We start from the raw sequence: 23,210 nt of genomic DNA on the forward strand, positions 1-23,210 counted from the left end.
TGGAGAATAAAAAATTGTATTCCTAATTAACTTTGGCCTTTTATATATTAAATCCATGTATCTATATTGAGTACAATACAAAATTTGGTCCATTTCGAGCATCGTAAGGCAAGAAACAGCGAATTACAAAAAATCTCAGTTCAATATACGTGGATACGAGAAGCGCCATTGTTTCAAGAATACAACATATATGAAATCTATTCTCCTCCGTGCGTTCGACAGGCGATTGCAATTTTGTTGAAGTCTACAAGTAAATATTATATATTTCTCCGAGTGGTAACTACAATTTCTTTAGTTGTCAATTAAGAGATTTATATAGACGACGACAAACGATTATCTCAGTTGGCCTGCAAGAAAAATATACATCGAACAACGGCAAATTCATTCATGACACGAGGTGGGAACTACGATTTTTATATTCAATAAATACATTTGAACATTTTCCATTATATCTACATATTTTAATTTTGTGGCAATCATCGTGCAATGGCCACTGATAGTGAAACTTCACTACGCGCCTCGCGAGGCTATGTTAAAGGGGCGATTACTCGTCTTCACAGTTTTGTTAGCAACGAGTCTGAATTAGAAGAAAGTACCTTACAGGCCCTTACAACGCGTAAAGAAAGACTGCTCACAGCCTTCCGTGAATATGAAGGATTTAATATGCGGATTCTTTCAATGCGACCAGATGATGACGAGGACGTAGCAGCTGTTGAAGATAAATATCTATATACTCTTACCGTTCTTAATGAAGTGATTAGCCGTAAGACTTATAGTGTAGAGGACTCTAAAGGTCATGTTAGTACTATTGCACGGTCAAAAACTAAGTTGCCCGCGATTCAAATGTCCATATTTTCTGGTAATTATGTTGAATATGTAGCGTTTCAATCATTGTTTACTTCATTAATTCATAGTGACTTAACATTAGATAATGTTCAGAAGTTGTATTATCTTAGGTCTTATTTAAAAAACGAACCGTATGATCTTATTAAGAACTTACCATTAACAGCCAGTAGCTATGATCAAGCTAGACAATTATTGGAGGAGAGGTATAACAATAGGTATCGTATTGTAAATGAACATATTGGTCAATTACTAGACTTACCTGCGCTTGTCAAATCAACCCCTGAAAACATTCGGTATTTTGTAGCGAGTCTTAAGCAGACTTTGGCTGCTCTGCAAAACTTAGATATGAAGGTTGAAACTTGGGATCCAATAATTGTTTGTATTCTTAATCGTAAGTTAGATACATACACGGCTCGGTCGTATCAAATGGAGAAAGATACTGCCGAGGAACACAGCGTCAAGCACTTCATCGAGTATCTTGAGAAGAGGGCACTTGCATTGGAGAACGCTGCGCCGTCAACTGCGATGCCATCTAACAAGGCCAAGGGTTTATCAGTCAACGTAGCGGCTGCTGGTGAGAAAGTGGTGACGTGTCATACATATACATTCAAATTAATAACTTCTGTGGAACGCTATAAATTCTGTAAAGACAATAAGTTATGTCTGATTTGTTTAAATAGGCACAATGGAAAATGCAAATTTCATTTCAAATGCGATCTGTGCAAAAAGGCACACAATTCACTAGTTCATCATGACGAATGTGACGAAGTTCCTGTTTCCTTATTATCCAAGGGCCACGATTCTAATGTTTTGCTTCCCACAGTAAAAGTGAAATTATTCACAAAGGATAAAAAGACGATAATAGTGAAGGCGATTTTAGATACAGGTTCACAAGCCTCCCTCGCTACGAGCAAGTTAATCCAGCAATTAGGTTTAACTCCAATACCCAACAATACAAATATAATAGGTGTAGGCAATGCTCAGAATAATACAAGATATTGTATTCCATTAAACATACACTCTGTTAATTCTTCTTTTAATATGACTGCCAATTTTTATGTAGTCGAAAAAATTACCTGCAAGCATCCACAAACAAAACTTGATATTCGGCAATTGAAATTACCTCCCAATATAGTGTTGGCAGATGATCAATTTGATGTTCCATCTGAAATAAATCTCTTAATGGGTGCTGACATATTTTTCCATGCGATAATGCCCAATGTGCCTGAGCAACCGCGGTCTCGAAATCTGCACCGGCCACTACCTAGTCAAGGTGACATTACGCCCTGCATAATAAACACACGCTTTGGACATATTATTGGTGGTTCAATGCTTGAATATCAGCAAGCTTCAAAACAGGTAACATCACTATTATGTATCAAATGCGATCCTGAAATCAATGATAATATCAAATTATTTTGGGAAGCTGAGAGTATACCACAAACCTTTTCTGAGAATCAAAGTGAACAAGAGTTAGCTGAAACTATCTTTCAGAATTCTGTAGAATTGATTGATAATAGATTCCAGGTGAATTTACCTCTTAAAGTCGAGGATAATGAAATTCATAATTACTTGGGCAATTCTTTTGTTTTAGCTTGGTATTGATTTTTAAGTTTGGAAAGGCGTTTACAAAACAATATTAATCTATTGTCAGAATATAATAAATTTATTCATGAATATGTAGAGCTAGGTCATGGCGATTTTATTAATTTTGATTTCTATGATTTTGACAAAGATGCTGTATATTTTTTACCGCATCATGCGGTCATTAATGAATCGAGTAAAACTACTCGCACAAGAGTCGTTTTTGATGCCTCAATGAAGACGGATAAAAAGGTTTCATTAAACGATTTATTACTGAATGGGCCTTCAGTCCAGAAAGAGCTTTTTGATGTAATTTTATTGTTCCGAATTGGTAAATATACGTTTTCTACGGATATAAGGCGTATGTTTAGGAATATTCTGGTGAATCCCAAACACAGGGCTCTTCAAAATATTCTTTGGCGAAATAATCCTGATGAGGCAATAAAATGTATACGTTTAAATACTGTTACGTACGGTATGAAAAGTTCAAGTTATTTATCAACTCGTTGTTTACTCGAACTTACTAAACTATTTGGTCAAGAATTTCCTATAGCTTCATTTATATTGCGAAACTGTACTTATGTCGATGATATCCTCTATTCGTCATCAGATCTTAGTGAAATAAAAGAAGCTAAGCAACAATTACAGTCTTTGCTACAAAAAGGAAGTTTTGAAACACATAAATGGTCAGCTAATGATCCAGAAATTTTGTCTGATATTCCAATTAGTAAACAACATTTTGACGAGCTAGAGTTGCAAAAGGATAATTATAGCATAAAAGTATTAGGTTTAAATCTAGATGTAAAGAATGATTGGTTTAATATCACATGCCCAGAAACTATTGATATAAAATCGGTAACAAAAAAGTCAATTTTAAGCTGTATTGCTAAGTCTTATGATCCACTTGGCTTTGTGTGTCCAATTATAGTAAAGGCTAAGATTATTATGCAGAAACTGTGGGCTGAAGGTATTAGTTGGGATGCTTCTCCCTCCGATCATGTTAAAGAAGAATGGTTGTTTTTTATTGACGGTCTCAAGGCAATGGAACCTATTCATATTAATAGAAATATACCAATTCCATTAGGTTCTAAGGCTGTGCAATTGATCGGCTTTGCTGATGCCTCAAGTAAAATAGGCTACGGATGCTGTGTATATCTTAGAACGGTAGACTCTGATTGTAATGTGCGCATGTTTATTTTATGTGCGAAGTCCAGAATTAATTCGTTTTCGAAACCAATAACGATACCACGGTTAGAGTTGAATGCGGCCTTATTGCTATCAAGTCTAGTACGGAGGACATATGAAACGTTACAGCTCAAACTTTCAATTGATAATGTTTATCTCTTTACCGATTCTAAGATTGTTTTAAGTTGGTTGAATACTGATATTTTTAATTTACAAGCATATGTGGCTAACCGAGTAAAAGTGATTACAGAAAAGACTGTACAATTTCAATGGAATTATGTTAACACAAAAGAAAATCCAGCCGATTTAATAAGTAGAGGTATAGATCCAAAAGAATTACCATCTTGCTCTCTATGGTGGGACGGACCAGACTTTCTAAAAGACAATAGGTACAATTTTACAAACAAGGCTTCCTTACCTATCGACTTACCTGAATTGAAGAATTCTGGTGCGGCTATAAATTCCTCTAAGGTAGTGTCCCTCTCAACACAAATAAAGAGTGATATCTATCAGCTTATAGATAAGTACTCGGATATAAATAAAATGATCAGGGTGTTAGCCAACATATTAAGATTTTGTCATAATCTTAAAAATAAAAATGATCAGATTAAATGTAATTATTTAACTACAAAGGAATTGCAACAGTCATTGCAAAACATTATTAAACAAGAACAAAGTATCCATTTTAGCAAGGAAATAAAATCGTTGACTGAAAGCAAAGATGTAGAGGGTATTTTAAAACCTCTTCATATTTTCTTGGATAAGCACGGTCTAATAAGGGTAGGTGGAAGGCTTCATAATGCTGAAATATCTTATAATCAAAAACATCCTATTGTTTTACCGAAGCAATCGAGAATAACCGAACTTATAATTCAGAATGAACATATTAGAGATTATTTCATGCAGGTCCGAAGTTGCTCCTTTCGAGTCTTAATCAATGGTACTGGCTGATTAATGGCATGCGACAAGTTAAGGTAATAACTGTTTGCTTTAAATTGAAGGCAGAGTCAGATAGAGGGTGTCTTAAATTCAAGGCCTATTTTAACTATGAGTTCTGATATAATGGATTTTAGTTATCTAACTCCCGGTCATTTCTTGACTGGCAATGCTATTGTAGCTTATCCTGAAAATGATGTATCAGATTTACCTATTAATAGACTAAGTTTTTGGAAACAATGTGAACATTTAAAACAATGTTTTTGGAAAATATGGCATAAGTACTATTTAAATGTTTTGCAGTTTAGATCCAAATGGCAAAAGAGTTATCCTAATGTAACAGTAGGAATGTTGGTGATACTCAAGGACCCAAACAATCCTCCTTTGCACTGGCCTATGGCTAGAATAAGTAAGGTTTTTCCAGGTAGAGATGGGAAGGTTAGAGCTTTCGAAGTTGTAACACCTAATGGTAAAACTTATAAACGTTCCTTATCTGGTATATGTATTCTTCCTATAAATGATGCCTAGATTTAATTATTATTTGCTCATTTTAAACTGCTTTCTTTTTCTTCTTCTTTTAATGTATAACGATAAAGAGAAGTAAGAATATGTTATTTGTAATTGTTTAGTTATTTATACAATTTGTTATTGTTATACTTATTGTAATGTAATTGGGCATCACCCACAATATTGGATTTACTAATATAACTATCAACTGTAATATTTTTATGGTTTTGTTATGTTTATGCAAGTTGTATTAGTATGAAGTAAAGACATTTTCTGTTATATGTAATATGTTGTGTAGCACATGTTACTGTTCTGGTAATTTATCCACTAATAAACCGCTGGTGTGGCGAGCATGTTGGAAACTCCAACAAAAATTAATACTAGCATAAAAACTTTTTATTATATTTTTTAATTTCAAATAAAGAATAAATAAAATTGTCATAAAAATGGAGAATAAAAAATTGTATTCCTAATTAACTTTGGCCTTTTATATATTAAATCCATGTATCTATATTGAGTACAATACATTATGTACCATAGAATAAGTGTCGTTTAGTTTAAAAGCAACGATAGTTTTATATAGAATAAATTGTAAAATTAATCTATACAACCATTTAGAAGAATTCACACAATAAAATTAAAATAACCATAATATATGTATATTATAATTAGTTAATATAATATATAACTAGATATAATATATAACTTGTTATTAGTTGTTTCCAATTAAATTCCTGTCAAAATGATGATTGTCAGATTTAAGTTATACACAATAAGTTGTGCAACGAAATTTATACAACTGTATACATATATTCATCATCACCATCACCTCAGCCGTTATCTGTCCACTGCTGGACACAGGCCTCCTCCATAGACTGCCATAAGGAACACCAGTAATAACTTTATATATTATTACTGTTTATTTTTTTTAGAAATTTATGATTGATTTTTTATTATATTAGTTTACATATGTATTAAATTTATAATTGTATATTTGTTATAGAGAAATCTTTTATTGTGTTTATGAAAGTAATTGAAATAGGTTCAATAAAATTTAAATTTACCTAGGTATTTGATTAAAATTAAACATGACAACGCAGTTTTAATTTATTAAAAGTAAATTAATAAATAAATGTGTAGTTTAGATAGTGGCGCTTTTTCCTATAGTTTAATCACAATAATTTACTTGTACAAATTCAATATACTGGTCTCATCGCGAAAACATGCAATTCAATAATTTATCAAAGCTAGTAAATAATAATAAGAAGGCAGGGCTAGGGTATTTTTTTAATGGACGATAATGGGATGGTAACCCCGCCTGCGCTATCGGTATACACTAGCGGTGTACCAGTAGGAACGGCGAGGAGGTCGACCTGACAGGGTATATTACTAGCAATGGATACTATCCCCATTACTAACAATCCCTTCTCCCCCGGCAGGGCTAAACTTAAAAACTCGAGATTCTACTATCTCAAGTTTTTAAGTTTTGTGTGTGTGCGTGCATGCGTCCATGGGTACTAGCGTACGTCAGTCGTTTGTTTGTGTGCTAGTCGGTGAGTCGCCGCCTGATCAATGGAGGTTGTTTCCAACAGTCTATAAATAGGTACTCCGACGAATGTATGTAATTATGCAACTGCTAAAAGTAAAATAAGTATATATATATAAGTAATGTCAATGTATGGGCCAAAACAAATTAATATTTATCACATAAAAGTGTCTATATTTTATTATTATTTATTATTAAATGTTTCATAATAAATATTACGTATAAGTAATTCATTCAATTATTAATGTCATTTGTAATAACTTATACAGCTTTAGTACTAGGTAGTGTAATATTATATTATAATATTATATTATCTGTGGTTTTAGCAGCGATAATAATTGAATTTCAATAGGTACCCATAAAAGGTACTTAATAAGTATTTGCTGAATATATAATATATAAAGTGAATATAAAATAATAATAAATAACAATATTTATATTTTTATATAAACTATTTGGATATTAACAAAGTTAATATGGTACTAAGAGTGGCGTAATAAGATTGGTTATAATTATGCGGTGAAAAATTGAAAATTGTTGTACATAAACAATTACACGTGCGTGTCCATATTGACTTACAAATCATACAGAAAGGCGCGTAATTTTTTTTTTCAGAGGTCAAGAGTCTAAGGAACTAGCGTGTATGCATAATACGAGATATGGAAGTTTACGAAGCAAGAGATATGTGATTTAAGCAGTCGATTTTTTCTTTATAAGTAAGGGACTTGACGTGAAGATAATTAGATAGGTAGAAATACGTGGAAATACCTTAAAAACTTTAGTCTCGCCGTCTATTGTTCATAAACATGTCAATTTACTTCATAATCGGTATCACTGGGGAGATTCCACTACATTCAGACTGTTATTACGTATTAAACAGACCCGTTTTAAATCATAACAATTATTTGATATTTCTCATAGGTAGTAGCCACAAAGAACATAATTATTAGATACTAGTGCTCTACTTTGGCTTCGCACGGGTAGATAAATTGAAAAAAAAAAATAGTATTATATTAAGAATTACCTTCTGATCGCGTATTTTTTTTTTTGCTTTTTTTCGCACATCGCTTTGTCAACAAATAGCAGTACGAGTATTTAGCCATCTGGCGAGATTTTGAAAAACAATATCAATGTACCAAAACAAAAATCGCGGGATAACGTCAATAAACATAAAAATTGCGAGCACGTCGAAATTGCGGGATGCGTAAAATTAAACTAGTAGATACTGCTCGCGGAAATCGCGGGATGCCCGATCAGAGAGTTAAGAGACAAATTTTTGATACTTTGTATATATTCCTGTAATTTTCATAGAGATCTCTAATGTTTTTTATTTAATATACACATATAGTCTGTTTCACTCTTTGACAATATAGCTTTCTATATGTCAGTGGCGTAACAATAGGGTGGCAGGACTGGGACAATGCCAAGGGCCCCCGATCCAAAGGGGCCCCGGCTCAAGAGGCCGCGAGGTCAGAATCTGTTTTTTTACATTGTATCTGAGTATTTTATTTTACGTGATTTTTTTTATTGATAGGGCCCCATCAAAATAATTTACCACAGGCCCCAAATGGTATAGTTACGCCACTGCTGTAGGTGAGAGAATTTTTTAAATACTTTTTTCTGTTTATCCATTACAAACACACAAAAAAATTAAATCTTTCCTCTTTATAAATATCTATTTAGATAGATAGATAAATACTCTTTATTGTTTCCTCCAAAAGATTATAATTGTAAACTTATTTATTTATTTATTAAGAAAGAATATATAATTATATTAACTGCCTAATCTCGCACATAACAAAAACCATTTAACAATAGACAAAAACGAAAAAACAAATGGCGTCACTCAACTATATGCCATGTTCTTTCACATCATAATGCTGATTTTCAAAGACACCAGTTTTATATTAATACCAATAATAATAGTACCAGGATCTTGCAATAGCAGTGAAAACACAATGGCAAGCCCATACAGCACATATTGTACCCATTGTTCTATCTTCCACCGGCATTATCCCAAAGACTCTAAGTAATAGCCTACAAACACTAAATATCCACATTAATCAAACATACCTACTACAAAAGGTCACTATCTTAAAATACCTGCCATATTACCAGAAAATTCCTCGCCTCGTCTACTATTACATCTTTCTATTTTGAAACCTCTGCTACACTTGGTTAAGGCCCGTGTCGGTGAGTAAACCTTCGTCCGTGTGACGAAGAGAAAGAAAAACAAAATCAAAATAACAATAATTTTATACCAAACGACAAAAGACTTTTGTACAAAGTCACCCTGTAATTTTTGAGAAGAATTCGAGAGAAGATTCCGTTGCACAAAAAAAAAACTGTCTTAAATTGATGGAGAAAATAAATTATTTTCATTTAAAAATTACACTACTAAACCGAGTTTGATAAAAATTCTAACGTTCCAATCTGCAAATAATAAGATTTATAACTGACAACAGTTATGAGGTAACAAACATTAAAAAATACAATCGTATCGAAAACCACCTTTTTGCGGTCGGTTGAAACCTTGAATAACGTATCCATATAAATAGCCAAATAACAGGTTTCCACTGACGTAGCGATACAAATTAGTGGCGACAGAAATAGGTAGTTACTAAATTTAGCAGGTCGTCACACAACTATTGTTACACTATACAAACATCGTAACAATAAGTTAATGTACAGGAGTTCAAATGGGAACATAGTGGGTAAAAACCATGAATGCATCCTTAATGCACCAAATTGAATGCAATTTTTACAATTGTGTTCCTGAAAGTCTAACTATGTTTAATCGGGGGGAAAGGGATTGTTAGTAATGGAGACTAAAAATCCCATTGCTAGCAATATACCCAACCAGGTCGACCTCCTCGCGGTTCCCCCTGGAAACTATCATGGTTAATTCCTGATGAATTCATCATGATGGGCTAACTGACCTGTTTTCATTCTCATCGATCACCCTTCACTGGTGTTGGCCAGCGTATTCCGTTAGCGTAGGCGGAATTACCATACCATTTTCATCCATCAAAAAAAAAAACTATGTTTAATCTTGATACATTATATGCAAGTGGTCTATTTCATCAGTTTTCATACTGCTGAAATCTACGCGTCTAAATTAGCGGACAGAAAGCTTGTAAATAAATAATACTAGTATAATATTACAAGTTCTTTTACATTGTTACGGAGAAGAGTATTACATGTAATACGTGTGGGGAGCGGAAGCAAAATCCTTCATAAAAGAGTTGAGTCTGCGCATTGCGGACAGGGGCCATGATCGTCGTTCTGGTTCGTATCTGGCTCAAAGGATATCTCTGGCAATCATGAATGGGACTATATATATATATATATATATATATATATATATATATATATATATATATATATATATATATATATATATATATATATATATATGTAATATTCTTTGTTACCAAAATAAAACAAGGTCGACCTAGGTAACGAGCATCCATATCTTTGCCATGACTTTGTCAGTGTCGTTCTGGTAAAACAAGTTTTATCAGCAAATGACCTTTTTTGTTTAATATTGTTAAAATTGTTATATATATTTTTTGTTTAAATTGTTATATATATATTGTCCTGCCAAGTTTGGAGTCCGCAATATAATGTATACATATCAAGACTTGAGTATGTTCAATAAAGATTTAATCCTTATATCTAGTATAAATTTAAAATTCCGTATTGTTACCACATCAAGCGTTGTAATCGCTTGCACTTAATACCTCTATTCTGCAGAAAAATGCCTGATACGATGTTGATGATGAACTTATCCAGGAGTTTGATCGATTGCCCATCCTTGTTGAGCAAAATTTCCCTAAAAGTTCCTAATACAAGTACTAACTCGCGTCACTTTACGTTTTTTAATATTCCACTGCCTCGCGCTGCCACAGTACAGAAGCAACTGCTTTATAATATGAGCTTCCACTATTTTCAATGATGTATGTAGTAGGGGTAATGAAATAAATATATTTAATAAAAGAAGCAGTTATATAAGAAAAAACATCCAAAATTATTCATTCTGTGATTTTAACGACGTTTAGCGTGTATTTACACACTTATTAATTATCTAGACTGTATCTAATTTAATTTTTGTTAACTATATGTGGTAGCTTGTAATTAGATTATTGTTGTCATATATATTTAACTGTTATATATATACATATATACATATGCGACCCCGGCCTCCCGAGCCGCTGCAGTGTCCCAGTCCTTTCCGCAATTGCAGTGTCCCCCACCCTACCTTTCCCACATAAGTCCCTTATTCCTCTCATTCATCAATTTCCTTTACACATTTCCAATGTTCCCTTCCTTTTTTCCTCAATCCTTTCCTCCATACCGTAGGTGGAGGAAACCACTAACAAATACATTCCCAAAGAGGGTTGACGTGAGGCAGGTGGCCGGTCGTAAAACTAAAAACCAAATCTTTTTGTAATATGGACAAAATCATATTACGTCGACCCCAAATGATTGGGATAAGGGTAGGAAGATGATGATGATGATAAATTTAACTGTTATTATAGTTTGGGGGGAGAAGGGATTGTTAGTAATGGGGATTAGCAACCTCATGGCTAGCAATAAACCCTATTAGGTCGACCTCCACGCGGTTCCCCCTGGAAACCATCTTGATTGATTCGTTGTTGAATTTGTCAGGATGGGCTAACTGACCTGCTTCATTCTCACCTGTCATCCCTCACTGGTGCCCCGCCAGCGTATACCGATAGCACAGACGGGGTTGCCATTCCATTATCATCCATTAAAAAAAAAAAACTGTTATTATAGCAGGAAGCTTCCCTCAGAAATAATAAATATATATATATAAACCAACACTAAAAGGTTAGGCGCTTTATATAGCGGAAATAGGTATTTTACATAATCAATTACATTACGAAAATAACTCAAGTAAATCGATCTCATGACCGTGTCATAGATAAAGCAATAATATTGTCTCCGCGGTCTTTGTGAAATTCAAATGTTCAACCTTTCATAGGTACAAGTTATGCAGTTTGTTTTTAAACGACTTCAAAAAAGTAGAAGGTCTACAAATCGGTTCTATATTTTTTACGTTTGTTATCTCAAAAATCCACCATTTATAAAACTATTTGGAAAATTCTGTTTTTATTAATACAGCACCGTTAATATAATTAAAGATCGTGGCCCAAAAAAATACGCCTAAAAAGTCCTATAGGCGACGGTTATCACTTTCCATCATGTGGGCCGTCAGCTTGTTTGCCATTCTAAGTTGTATAAAAAAAAAAAGATATAACCGAATAGAAAATCTCGTGTGATGAAAATGCTAGAGAAAAAGTAGCCTATTCCCTTCTTCATCTCATATAGCACGTGTATATCAAATTTCATAGTTATTGGATAAGCCGTGAAGGCACCAAGAGATTACAAACATATAGACTCGCTTTCACGTTTATAATATTAGTAAGGACTTTCTATCTTAGCCGTGTAGTCCCGGCATAGACAAGGCCACCTCTTTCTTTCCCGTGGGTGTTGTAAGAGGCGACTAGAGGAGGACGAGGAATGGGCAGCAGCGTCTCTCTTAGGACATCTCCAAAGCCTAACTGCAGCCAACCCGCCAGCCAAACGTGGCAACTACTGGCAAAACATCTCAAAGCGGTAGCTTATGTTCAGCAGTGGATAGAATATAAAAATAGAGTTACAGGCTGATACCACGAAGGACTTTCTATCTAATATTACCTATGGCTGAATAAAATGCAAACACGCACAAAGCGGGGGGAAAGGGATTGTTAGTAATGGGGTCAAATAGCCCTGTTACTAGCAATATACCCTGTCAGGGGGGGAAAGGGATTGTTAGTAATGGAGTTTGACAGCCCCATTGCTAGCAATATGCCTTATTAGGTCGACCTCCACGTGGTTCCCTCTGGAAACCATCGTGAACAATTCTTGTTGAATTCGTCACGATGGGCTAACTGACCTACTTCATCTCCTCACCTATCATCCTTTACTGGTGCCCCGCCGGTGTATACCGATAGCGCGGGTGGGGTTACCATTCCATTATCATCCATAAAAAAAATATACCCTGTCAGGTCGACCTCCACGCGGTTCCCCCTGGAAATCATCGTGGCTAATTCTAGTTGAATTCGTCAGGATGGGCTAACTGACCTGCTTTCATTCTCATCAGTCATCTATCACTGGTGCCCCGCCAGTGTATACCGATAGCACAGGTGGGGTTACCATACCATTATCACATATTAAAAAAAAGCACGCACAAAGCATACAGCTGTTACTGTATCATCGTTCAGACTCAATAAGTAGGTATCTACGTAACATAATACTACGGTGGAAATACGTTTTTCCAACGTCAAGCGAGGAAATGATGGGTGCCTTCGACCTACCGGTTTATCCGTTGAGTGTGTTAGCAAAGAGTTTATAAATATGTCCGCGGCGACACCACGGTCCACCAGTGACGCGCCTGGTGGAGTGTGCGTGTCTCGTGGACTGATGATAGAAATGAAGGCGGTGCCGTGTTTAGTGATTTGTTTATTGGCGGGAGTGAACGCTGGTGATTTCACCGGTATGGTTTTCATCACCAATACATATGTATATGTATGAGTGAACAAAATCGCTTCCCGCCGTCTGTACGCTTAGATCTTTTAAACTTCACAACGGATTTGAAAGCTGTTTTCATGGATAGATAGAGTGATTAAAAAAGAAGTTTCATGTGCAGAATTTAATATTGTTTCGTGTTAATTTTTTTTTATACCACTGAGGTGGCAAAGCATACGGCCCACCTGATGGTAAACGGTTACCGTAGCCTATGAACACCTGCAATACCAGAGGTATTACGCGTGCGTTGTCGACCCTGAAGACACCTCTTTAACCCCATTTTGAAGAACCCCATGCTGTAGTCCCTTGGGAAAACCTCGGCAGGGAGCTCATTCCACAACCTGAGTATTCGTAGGAGGAAACATCTGTTAATTGTTAATAAATGAAGTTAAGTTCAAGATGTCGTAAGAAATCAAGTCGTCTGAGAAGCTTTCATTGAAAATGATAACAAAATAATGTTTTTTTTTACACCACTGAGGCATACGGCCCACCTGATGGTAAGTGGTTACCGTAGCCTATGAACTGTATAACGGAATTGTTTTGTTTTTATAACTTTATATATATATATATATATATATATATATATATATATATATATATATATATATATATATATATATATATATATATATATATATATATATATATATTATGTGGACTTTGGAAAGCTATTTAAATGGATACAATAGTAATATTATAAACCACTTCACACTGACACCACATTGTTACTGCACTGCACCCGTGTAAAGCCGGGTTGACTCGCTAGTTATATTTTAATTGTAAAAATAATCTGTTTGACTTATAATTAGTTTCGGGACCATCCGTGACACGTAATCGTAAGTGGCTATGAAATAAAATTATATCAATCTTGTAATAGGTAAATTTTACCACACAAACATATATGAATGAATGAATGAATGAGTATACTTTATTTGCATTATACAATATAGGAAATAAACAAGACAATTTACAAATATAGCGATACAATTGTATAAGTACAGTGAGGCGGTCTTATTGCTGAGAGCAATCTTTTCAAGACAATCTTAGGGTGTATATATATATATATATATATATATATATATATATATATATATATATATATATATATATATATATATATATATATATATATATATATATATATATATATATATATATTTTTATATATATAAAAACAACGCGTCAAACAACAATTAACTGATATATTATTAAAAATATCCCAACTGATTTTTGAGACGTTTATTAATTTTTGACGTTCTATTTTAGCTTCTATTTAATGAATATTGTGATAAATAAAATATATACACAATATGTATCTGAAAATGAAAAATTATATCAATATATATATATTCTTTATTGCAGTAAAACATACAGTAACAACAGTAAGTTGATAACAATGTTAGCAAAGGCGAACATATCTCTAAAAGAGATCTCTTCCAGCCAACCTAACACAGTGGCATAGCAAGTAGTGAGTGGGCAGTAGTAGTGCAGTAATAGGGCAGTAGTATCAATCTATTATAACAAATTAATTTTTTTTTTTTGATGGGTGAAAATGGTAATGGTAACCCCGCCTGCGCTAACGGTATACGCTGGCGGAGCACCAGTGAAGGGTGATAGATGAGAATGAAAACAGGCCAGTTAGCCCATCATGATGAATTCATCAGCAATTAACTATGATAGTTTCCAGGGAGAACCGCGAGGAGGTCGACCTGGTTGGGTATATTGCTAGCAATGGGATTCTCAGTCTCTATTACTAACAATCCCTTTCCCCCCAACAAATTACATTAACATAGTGACCTTTTTAGAGACAAATAAAAATTATAGTTATTTTTAATTTTTTCATTCTAAATCCCTAATTCGTTTCGAGCACAGACAATAATAAGCTATTATTATACGAGAAAATGTATTCGGACAGTGACGGATAAAATCGAAACGGGTTTTTGTTTACCTGTTTTATATTTGTAGCGTGTGTTTATATTGTTATTCTAAATAAAACAAAAAATATATATAATACTGTAGCAGCATTTAGTTTGACGCATATAAGTAGGTATTTAAATTAATTCGTTTATTTTGACAACGTTTTAAAGGGCAAAGAAGTAATAAATGGAATATTTTATCAGACATTAATTCAGTTATAAAAATACTCACTGCAATTTCTGTCTATATTTTTAAAGTTGCAATATTTATTGAAATGAATGCGCATTTCAGACATTACAATCTAAGCAATATTCTAGACCAGAGATCCGCAGACATTTTTTCCCACAGATCACTTTCAAAATTTAGCTGGTTTCGGTGGACCCCCTGCAGTTACATTTCTACCATATTTCCAAAACTTGACGAAAAATATGAAGATTAAATCTAACTATGGAAATTTGTGTTAAGTTGTGTTGGTTTCCAGGAGAAACCACATGGAGGTCGACCTGACAGGGCTTGTTAGCAATGGGACCATTAATCCCCATTACCTGGGGATTGATGGTCCCCAAGGGATTGTTAGTAATGGGAACTAGTAGCCCCATTGCTAGCAATATACCCTGTCAGGCGACCTCCTCGTGGTTCCCCCTGGAAACCATCGTGAACAATTCTTTGAATTTAGTTGAATTCGTCACGATGGGTCAACTGACCTGCTTCATCGTCACCTATCATCCCTCACTGGTACCCTGTCAGCGTATACCGATAGCGCAGGCGGGGTTACCATTCCATTAATATCCATTAAAAAAAAGTCCCCATTACTTACAATCCCTTTCACCTCTAATTACTGATATATGTTTCTTTTTGTGATGAATAGACCTCAATTGTGTTAGGGGGGAAAGGGATTGTTAGTAATGGAGACTGAGAATCCCATTGCTAGCAATATACCCAACCAGGTCGACCTCCTCGCGGTTCTCCCGGGAAACTATCATGGTTAATTTCAGATGAATTCATCATGATGGGCTAACTGGCCTGTTTTCATTCTCATCTATCACCCTTCACTGGTGCTCCGCCAGCGTATCCCGTTAGCGCAGGCGGGGTTACCATATCATTTTCACCCATCAAAAAAAAAAACCTCAATTGTGATTGAATTGGCTTAACTGTATACACACATACTAGCGACCCACCCCGGCTTCGCACGGGTGCAATGCTGATACTAAATATACCTACCTATTACAAAATGTACTTCTAAACGTTTACAGCTTTTTGTCATTAGACAATACAAACATGATAAAGTGCTATAGGGCGAAGCGCGCTAAAGTATTTCGCTTTTTAAATTTATCAGTGTTTCTCTACAATAATATACATGTATTATACATATAAACGTTCCTCTTGAATCACTCTATCTATTAAAAGAAACCGCTTCAAAATCCGTTGCGTAGTTTTAAAGATTTAAGCATACATAGGGACGGATAGACAGCGACAGCGACTTTGTCTTATACTATGTAGTGATGATGGTATATACCAACTATTCTGCAGGCGGAAACCTTATAAAAACGTGTTATTTCATTATCAGATGAAGAGTACTACAGCCTGCCATTACTGTTCCACCTGGACCGCTATGACGCGTGCCTCTCCAGCACAGACGGGCTCTACTGCCTCGGCACCTTCCACCTCACATCGGAGCAGCGGAACCCCATATATAAAATTATGCAGGTAAGTAATCACATACACTCTTATACTGTACTGTACTGTCTCTTCTTACAAAGTTCACTTCTTCTTTATCTTATTGACTGACTAGTCAACAAGATAAAGAAGAAGTTTTATCTTTTTTATTTAGAGACTTCTAAATAAAAAAGATAAAAAAAAATCTTGTTGATTGAAAAAGTTCGTCCACAATTGGCCATGAATAGTTATCATTTGAGGCTTTTATATTTGACCTGATGATTTGTCACGTACATTCCATTCTTGCTCATTATTTTTGCCGGCTACCAGATGAGTAGATTTTGCCAGTAAAGAAGACTGTACAAAAATCTCACATAAGTGAAAATAGCAAACAAATATTGGTGTTTGAAGATTATTGTCCAAGGAGATGTTTTGGCGTCTTAAAAAGGCACTTTTTTTTAATAGATGATAATGGAATAGTTACCCCGCCTGCGTTAGCAGAATACGCTGACGGGGCACCAGTGAGCGATTTTTTTTAATGGGTGAAAATGGAATGGTGACCCCGCCTGCGTTATCGGTATACGCTGGTGGGACACCAGTGAAGGATGATAGGTGACAATGAAAGCAGGTCAGTTAACCCATCATGACGAATTCAACTAGAATTAACCAGTAGGAAGATGATGAGGTGATGATCATTATTACATTTCGGACACGCGGACGAAATCCAGTATAAATAAATCTTCACCTTCCCAGGAGTATTCAAACAACAGTGATCATTACAACCACACGCAACTGCACCGTGGTTACTGCGTGAGCGCGCGCTGCCCGCACACCGCGCCCGACTGGAACTCGACGCAGCGCTTCGAGAGGTGTGCGCAGGAGTTGGTGCGCGGCCGGTCACTGCGCTCAAGCTTACACCAGCTCCACTACTGCCACACACACAAGGATGCGAACACCTCCTTCGTACCCGATACGCCGCAGATAGTGTTCGTCGCCATCGTGGCGGTTTTCGTAGTGATCAACGTCATCGGCACCACATACGATCTGATGTTTAAAGATGAGTTAAAAAGTGAGCTTCGATCTTATTACCATTAAGAACTTACTTTTTTCGTGAAGTAAACCACTGAAGGTCACTTGTTCCTACTGATGGTTGAGTCGCCTGGGGACTGTATCACGTATTCACCGTGATGCAGTACTGTGTGTGAGTTTCTGCCTACAGACTAAGATTTCTAATGGAATATAAAACAACATATTGAAAACCATATAGTACTCAGAAGCGGGAGCTATTTATTTATTTATTTTTGAAAGATACATCAACGATATGAACACATATTAATATTAATTGACATAAAGGGCTTGCGTCTTACATTTACATCAATTATAGAAGCACACAACATTTTCTTAATACATCAATCGTCACAATAACAAAATTAACATGACAAAAAAATTCGCCGTGTGGTCCCGAAGTAGAAAAGGTCACCCCTTTCTTTCACTTGGGTGTCGTAAGAGGCGACTAAGGGAGAGCGAGGAATAGGCCGCAGCGTCTCTTAAAACATCTCCAAAGCCTTACTACGGTTGCCAAGCGTGGCAACTACTAGCAAATCCTCTCAAGGTAGAGGTTTATGTTCAGCAGTAGACAGTTAAAGGTTGATAACTAAAAAATTAAAAAAATATGACGTACAAGGCAATAGAGGAATATTAAAGAAGGTATGATCAAATTAATACTATGTATACTACTGCAGTTACAATAAGCAGATAGCAGTTAGGTAGTTCTTAATTGTGTTTTGTAATATCTGTGTTTGTTCATATTTGTTTTGTTCATATCTATAGGTGTTTCTTGCCATTTTTACCAAGATCTTGACATCCACAGTTCCTGACATAAATTGCCAATTTGCTTGTTACAGAATCTAAGGTGCTCTGTGCGTGGTCTGTTATTTCCAACTGGCAGCGTCTGATTAGTGATCGCGTGCATTCGGACCCGGCGCGCGCGGTCCTGCTGCCCCTGGAAGGAGTTAGGTAAATATTGCACTACTTGCATAGGTTCCAAAACCTACGGCTCTCATTTATAAAGATTAATCCCAATTCTAGCAAGTGCCAACAGTATCTAACATCAACAGAAGTTCATATTATTTCAATTAATGTCTTAATATACAACGAGGGCGATAAATAAGCACATGGTTGGCCAAATTGTAAATGGCCACTGTCGTGGACGCTTTAGATTCTTGATGCATCCGATATGAAGTTCTCATAGTGATTTCTTTATCATGCTTTAAATCCTAACATCGTTTTTCTGCTCTTTTTTTAATGTATGATAATGGTATCCCCGCCAGCACTAACGGTATACGCTGGCGGGGCACCATTGAGGGATGATAGGTGAGAATGAAAAAGCAGGTCAGTTGGCCTATCATGATAAATACACCTGGCATTCAGCACAATGGTTTCCCTCCTTCCTGCTCTTATTCTCTTGGGAAATCATTTGTTTGTTGTATCCGCCAGGTATGGTAAATTATAAATTAACAATCCTAAGCTCACATGTAATATCGAACCCTTAAATCTAAGACGAGACTTTGCTTCTCTTTGTATGTTCTGTTGCTTGTATAACAAATTGTGCTCTGGGGAATTGTTTGAAATGATGTCCACAGTCACCATTTATCATCGCACACATTTGAAACTAAAAGATCACGTACAGTGCGGTTTCAACAGAATTTTCTCCCGCGAACACTCAGTTTGTGGAAGGAACTTCCTGGCGAAAAGCGCCAGGAAGTTCCTTCCTGATTTTTCAAAAAGGGTATATTAAGGTTTCTTCTGGGTCGGCAACGCGCACGTGACACCCCGGAAGGGTTATATGCTTGTTTGCCTCCTTCGTGTTATAAAAAAATAAACTATTTAATACTCTAACACAGCTCAAAAATAAATTATAAACTGATGGCTCACCTGATGATGAAACTGCTAGCTATGGGCTTGAACAATACAAGGATGTGACACACAGCGATTGTGATTCCGTTTATTATACCCTAAATTCCTTTTTGCATTGCAGGGTAGTCCTGTTAGCTATAGTAGTGGCGGTCCACACAGGATTTATCCACTACATGCTGTATGCATATGATCCCCGGGCGTTAGAACGAGTAAGTTTAAAACCAGTTTTTTAATAAGTCATCATCATCGTCATATCACCTTTTAACTGTTCACTGCTGATCATAAGCCTCCCCTTAGGGGGAGGGGGGTTTGCCAATAATTGCCATACTTGCGGCGGATTGGCAACCGCAGATTGGCTTTGGGGATGTTTTAAGAAGGGCGCTGCTGCGCATCCCTCGTGCTCTCTTAGTTACCTTTCTCGACACCCACAGGAAAGGAAAGGACTATTTGACGCCGAGACCACACGGCAATTGTTTAATTAGTGTTAAACTTAACTTCTTTCCTTTTATAACATGAGCTGAGACATCATACAGTGGTGCACAAAACGAAACTATTCCTACAGTTGTCTCTGAAGGGAAAGGGATTACCCACCACAGTTAAATCTTGATGAATTCATCACAATCACCTGATCTGGTTTCATCCTTGCCTATCTTCATTTATTGGTACCCCTCCAGTGACCAGTGCCAGTCCTATACCGATAGCGCAAACGGGGTTTTTTTTTTGATGGGTGAAAATGGTATGGTAGCCCCGCCTGCACTAACGGGATACGCTGGCGGAGCACCAGTGAAGGGTGATAGATGAGAATGAAAACAGGCCAGTTAGCTCATCATGATGAATTCATCAGGAATTAACCATAATAGTTTCCAGGGGGAACCGCGAGGAGGTCGACCTGGTTGGGTATATTGCTAGCAATGGGTTTCTTAGTCTCCATTACTAACAATCCCTTTCCCCCCTACAGCAAACCATTAGGTTATCTAAGTATGTATGTAAGAATTCTATAAGTAAAAAAAGAGAAAATTAAAATAAAAGTCCGAAGTCCATATTAAACATTCTAAATTGCTTAGAAAAACATGTTTTTTTTTTTATTTCAATAGGTACACATTACAGAGAATTAACAATATTACATTAATTTTTACAGTACAATAATGTTTTATTCAAGCTAACACTCCAAAACATAAACACACGCAGCTAAACAAGTCTGTAAACACAATAATATATAATAATTTATACAACAAAAAATTATTTCAATTACACATTAACAACTATAAAGGTAAATATACAAACACACACACACACACACACACACACACACACACACATATATATATATATATATATTGATGATTAATCCACCTGTTAGCGATTATTAAATGTATTACAAATGTAGTTTTTGTAGATAAGTATATTACTAATAGTTGATCGACTAGAAACAAATCCGTGTTGCATAGCATGCGCTGTTTAACATGGTTATACAAATGAATATATATTAAAGATTCGAATAATTTGGGCATACAAGACAGTATATTTATCGGTCGATAGTTTTCACACTTCACTTTATCGCCCGATTTGAATTTAGGTATAATAAAATAGTTTTCCAACAAGATGGGAAAGAACCGTGGTGTAAAGATCTATTAAATAAAACTCCCAAAGGTACACTAATTTCTTCAACATAAGCTTTAATAAAATAGGCTGGTATAGCATCTGGCCCCGCGCCTTTGTTAGAATCTAATTTTTTGATACCGTTAATTATATCCTGCGAAATTATACTTGAACTACTCAAGACTGGCGTGTTTATTTGTGTCAAGGTACTGTTGATACTTTTTTGTCCTTTCTCTAAAAATCCGATGGTGACTGTGAATTCATCCTGTAATGCAGTAATAGCCAAGTGAGAAAAAATCTGCTTTAAACCTTTCCAATCTAGAATCCAACAAAACGCCAAATTGTCAGCGAAATAGTATGGTTTTCAGCAGACACGGAACATTCCATTTCACTTTGATTCATAGTAACATCACGTGACATCACCGATTCGTCAAGTGTATTTGGTTTACGGTCTAGGGTATTCATGTTGTCCCTTCGCCGAGTAATATTGATGCATACACGACATTGCCATGGCTTATTACTTAATTTTAAATTTTGATAAGTATTCAAACTCATATATGGATGGGAGCATAAAAATTTTAGATATGTTCAAGTGGGGCATGACACAAAAAAGGTTGGGAAACACTGGGTTAGATACTTCGGTGGAAGAATTAAGGAAACATCCAAAGTGACCTTAGAACATTATCGTCAGTAATGTATGAGATGCTAAGCAGTGACCTTAGATTAGGTATATTAGGAATACGACCTTTGAGGGCTAGATATATTACTATATATAGGTATATTGATACATTATGTGGCTGGACATCGAGATTATAACTTGTATGTATGGAAAACATAATGGAGACATTGAAATAAATGAAACAAATACTTATTACATACATACATACATATCTGTCACGCCTGTCTCCCATTAGGGTAGGCAGAAACAATGGAACGCCAAATGCCTCGATTCAAACAAACCTCTTTCGCTTCCTCCACATTCATCAATCTTTTCATACACGCTCGCCGGTTACGGGTACTTTTAATTAAAATACAAATACTTATTTTATAAACAAAATCTATTTCATATTGTATAACAATTATTGGTTTAATATACGTGTATTTTGATTGCACGCTCGCATCTCTGCTGCTCACGACTAAGAGTCCCAAATAGTTCTGAAACTAGTTACGTTTTCTAGACTTATTTTAGTCGTCCAACCAGTACTTATTATATTAAAATGTAACGTTGAACAATAAAATCTAATGCTAGATAAGAGCATAAGAATATTCCTCCGAAAAAATTAACAATTACTTTTGTGAATTTAGACCGCGGAATAAGTGTATCTATAAATAGGTTACGCTTTGCGACAACTAAATATAAAAATATGAGACAAGGAATCTCCTATGATGGCAAAAACAATTATGAAAAAGTTCGAAATTGGCGACGTAATCGAGTATTTTTTATAAAGGGTAAAATTGAAATGGTAACCAGTGAGAGATGATAGGTGAGAATGAAATAGGTCAGTAAGTCTATTGTGACGAATTCAACAAGAATTAACCACGGTGGTTTCCAGGAGGAACCGCGTGGAGATCAACCTGATAGGGTTGCTAGCAATGCACTTTAAAAGCTAATAATCCCTTTCACCCCATAATCGCGTAATATATATATATTCTTTATTGCACTTGTAAGTTACATATAAAATAATGTATTTATAAATGTTGTGAGCAAGGGTGGACTTATCTCTGACAGAGATCTCTTCCAGTCAACCCAGTACAGTGAGAAAGCATTTCGTTAGCGGGCAGCTGAAGTGCTACAACTATTAATACATAAACAAATATACAGTTAAATAAAATATTAAAATATATAATAAAATATTACATAAATACATACACTATAAATATATACAATACTTACCTACTTATATAGTATATGTTAAAATAAATT

The 23,210-nt window shown here is 35.4% G+C and overlaps 2 protein-coding genes across 2 annotated transcripts in view; both read left to right on the plus strand.

Moving 5' to 3' along the window:
- Positions 1–23,210, plus strand: part of LOC113522174 (O-acyltransferase like protein-like) — a 41,023-nt gene that overhangs the window by 10,837 nt on the left and 6,976 nt on the right. The window contains exons 2-6 of the mRNA XM_052895716.1: positions 13,069–13,166; positions 16,683–16,822; positions 17,525–17,840; positions 18,676–18,787; positions 19,809–19,896. Of these exons, the coding sequence (XP_052751676.1) occupies positions 13,094–13,166; positions 16,683–16,822; positions 17,525–17,840; positions 18,676–18,787; positions 19,809–19,896 (729 nt within the window). The 5' untranslated portion in view covers positions 13,069–13,093. The remainder of the gene's footprint in view (positions 1–13,068; positions 13,167–16,682; positions 16,823–17,524; positions 17,841–18,675; positions 18,788–19,808; positions 19,897–23,210) is intronic.
- LOC113513303 (uncharacterized) lies at positions 266–5,079 on the plus strand. The gene is made up of 4 exons (XM_052895732.1): positions 266–2,422; positions 3,041–4,086; positions 4,222–4,395; positions 4,855–5,079. The coding sequence occupies exons 1-4, from the start codon at positions 487–489 to the stop codon at positions 5,077–5,079; spliced, it is 3,381 nt and encodes a 1,126-aa protein (XP_052751692.1). The 5' UTR covers positions 266–486.

This window comes from Galleria mellonella, unplaced genomic scaffold (assembly GCF_026898425.1).
Source record: "Galleria mellonella isolate WM207_F2 unplaced genomic scaffold, CSIRO_AGI_GalMel_v1 utg3070, whole genome shotgun sequence".
In the NCBI taxonomy this organism is placed as follows: domain Eukaryota; kingdom Metazoa; phylum Arthropoda; class Insecta; order Lepidoptera; family Pyralidae; genus Galleria; species Galleria mellonella.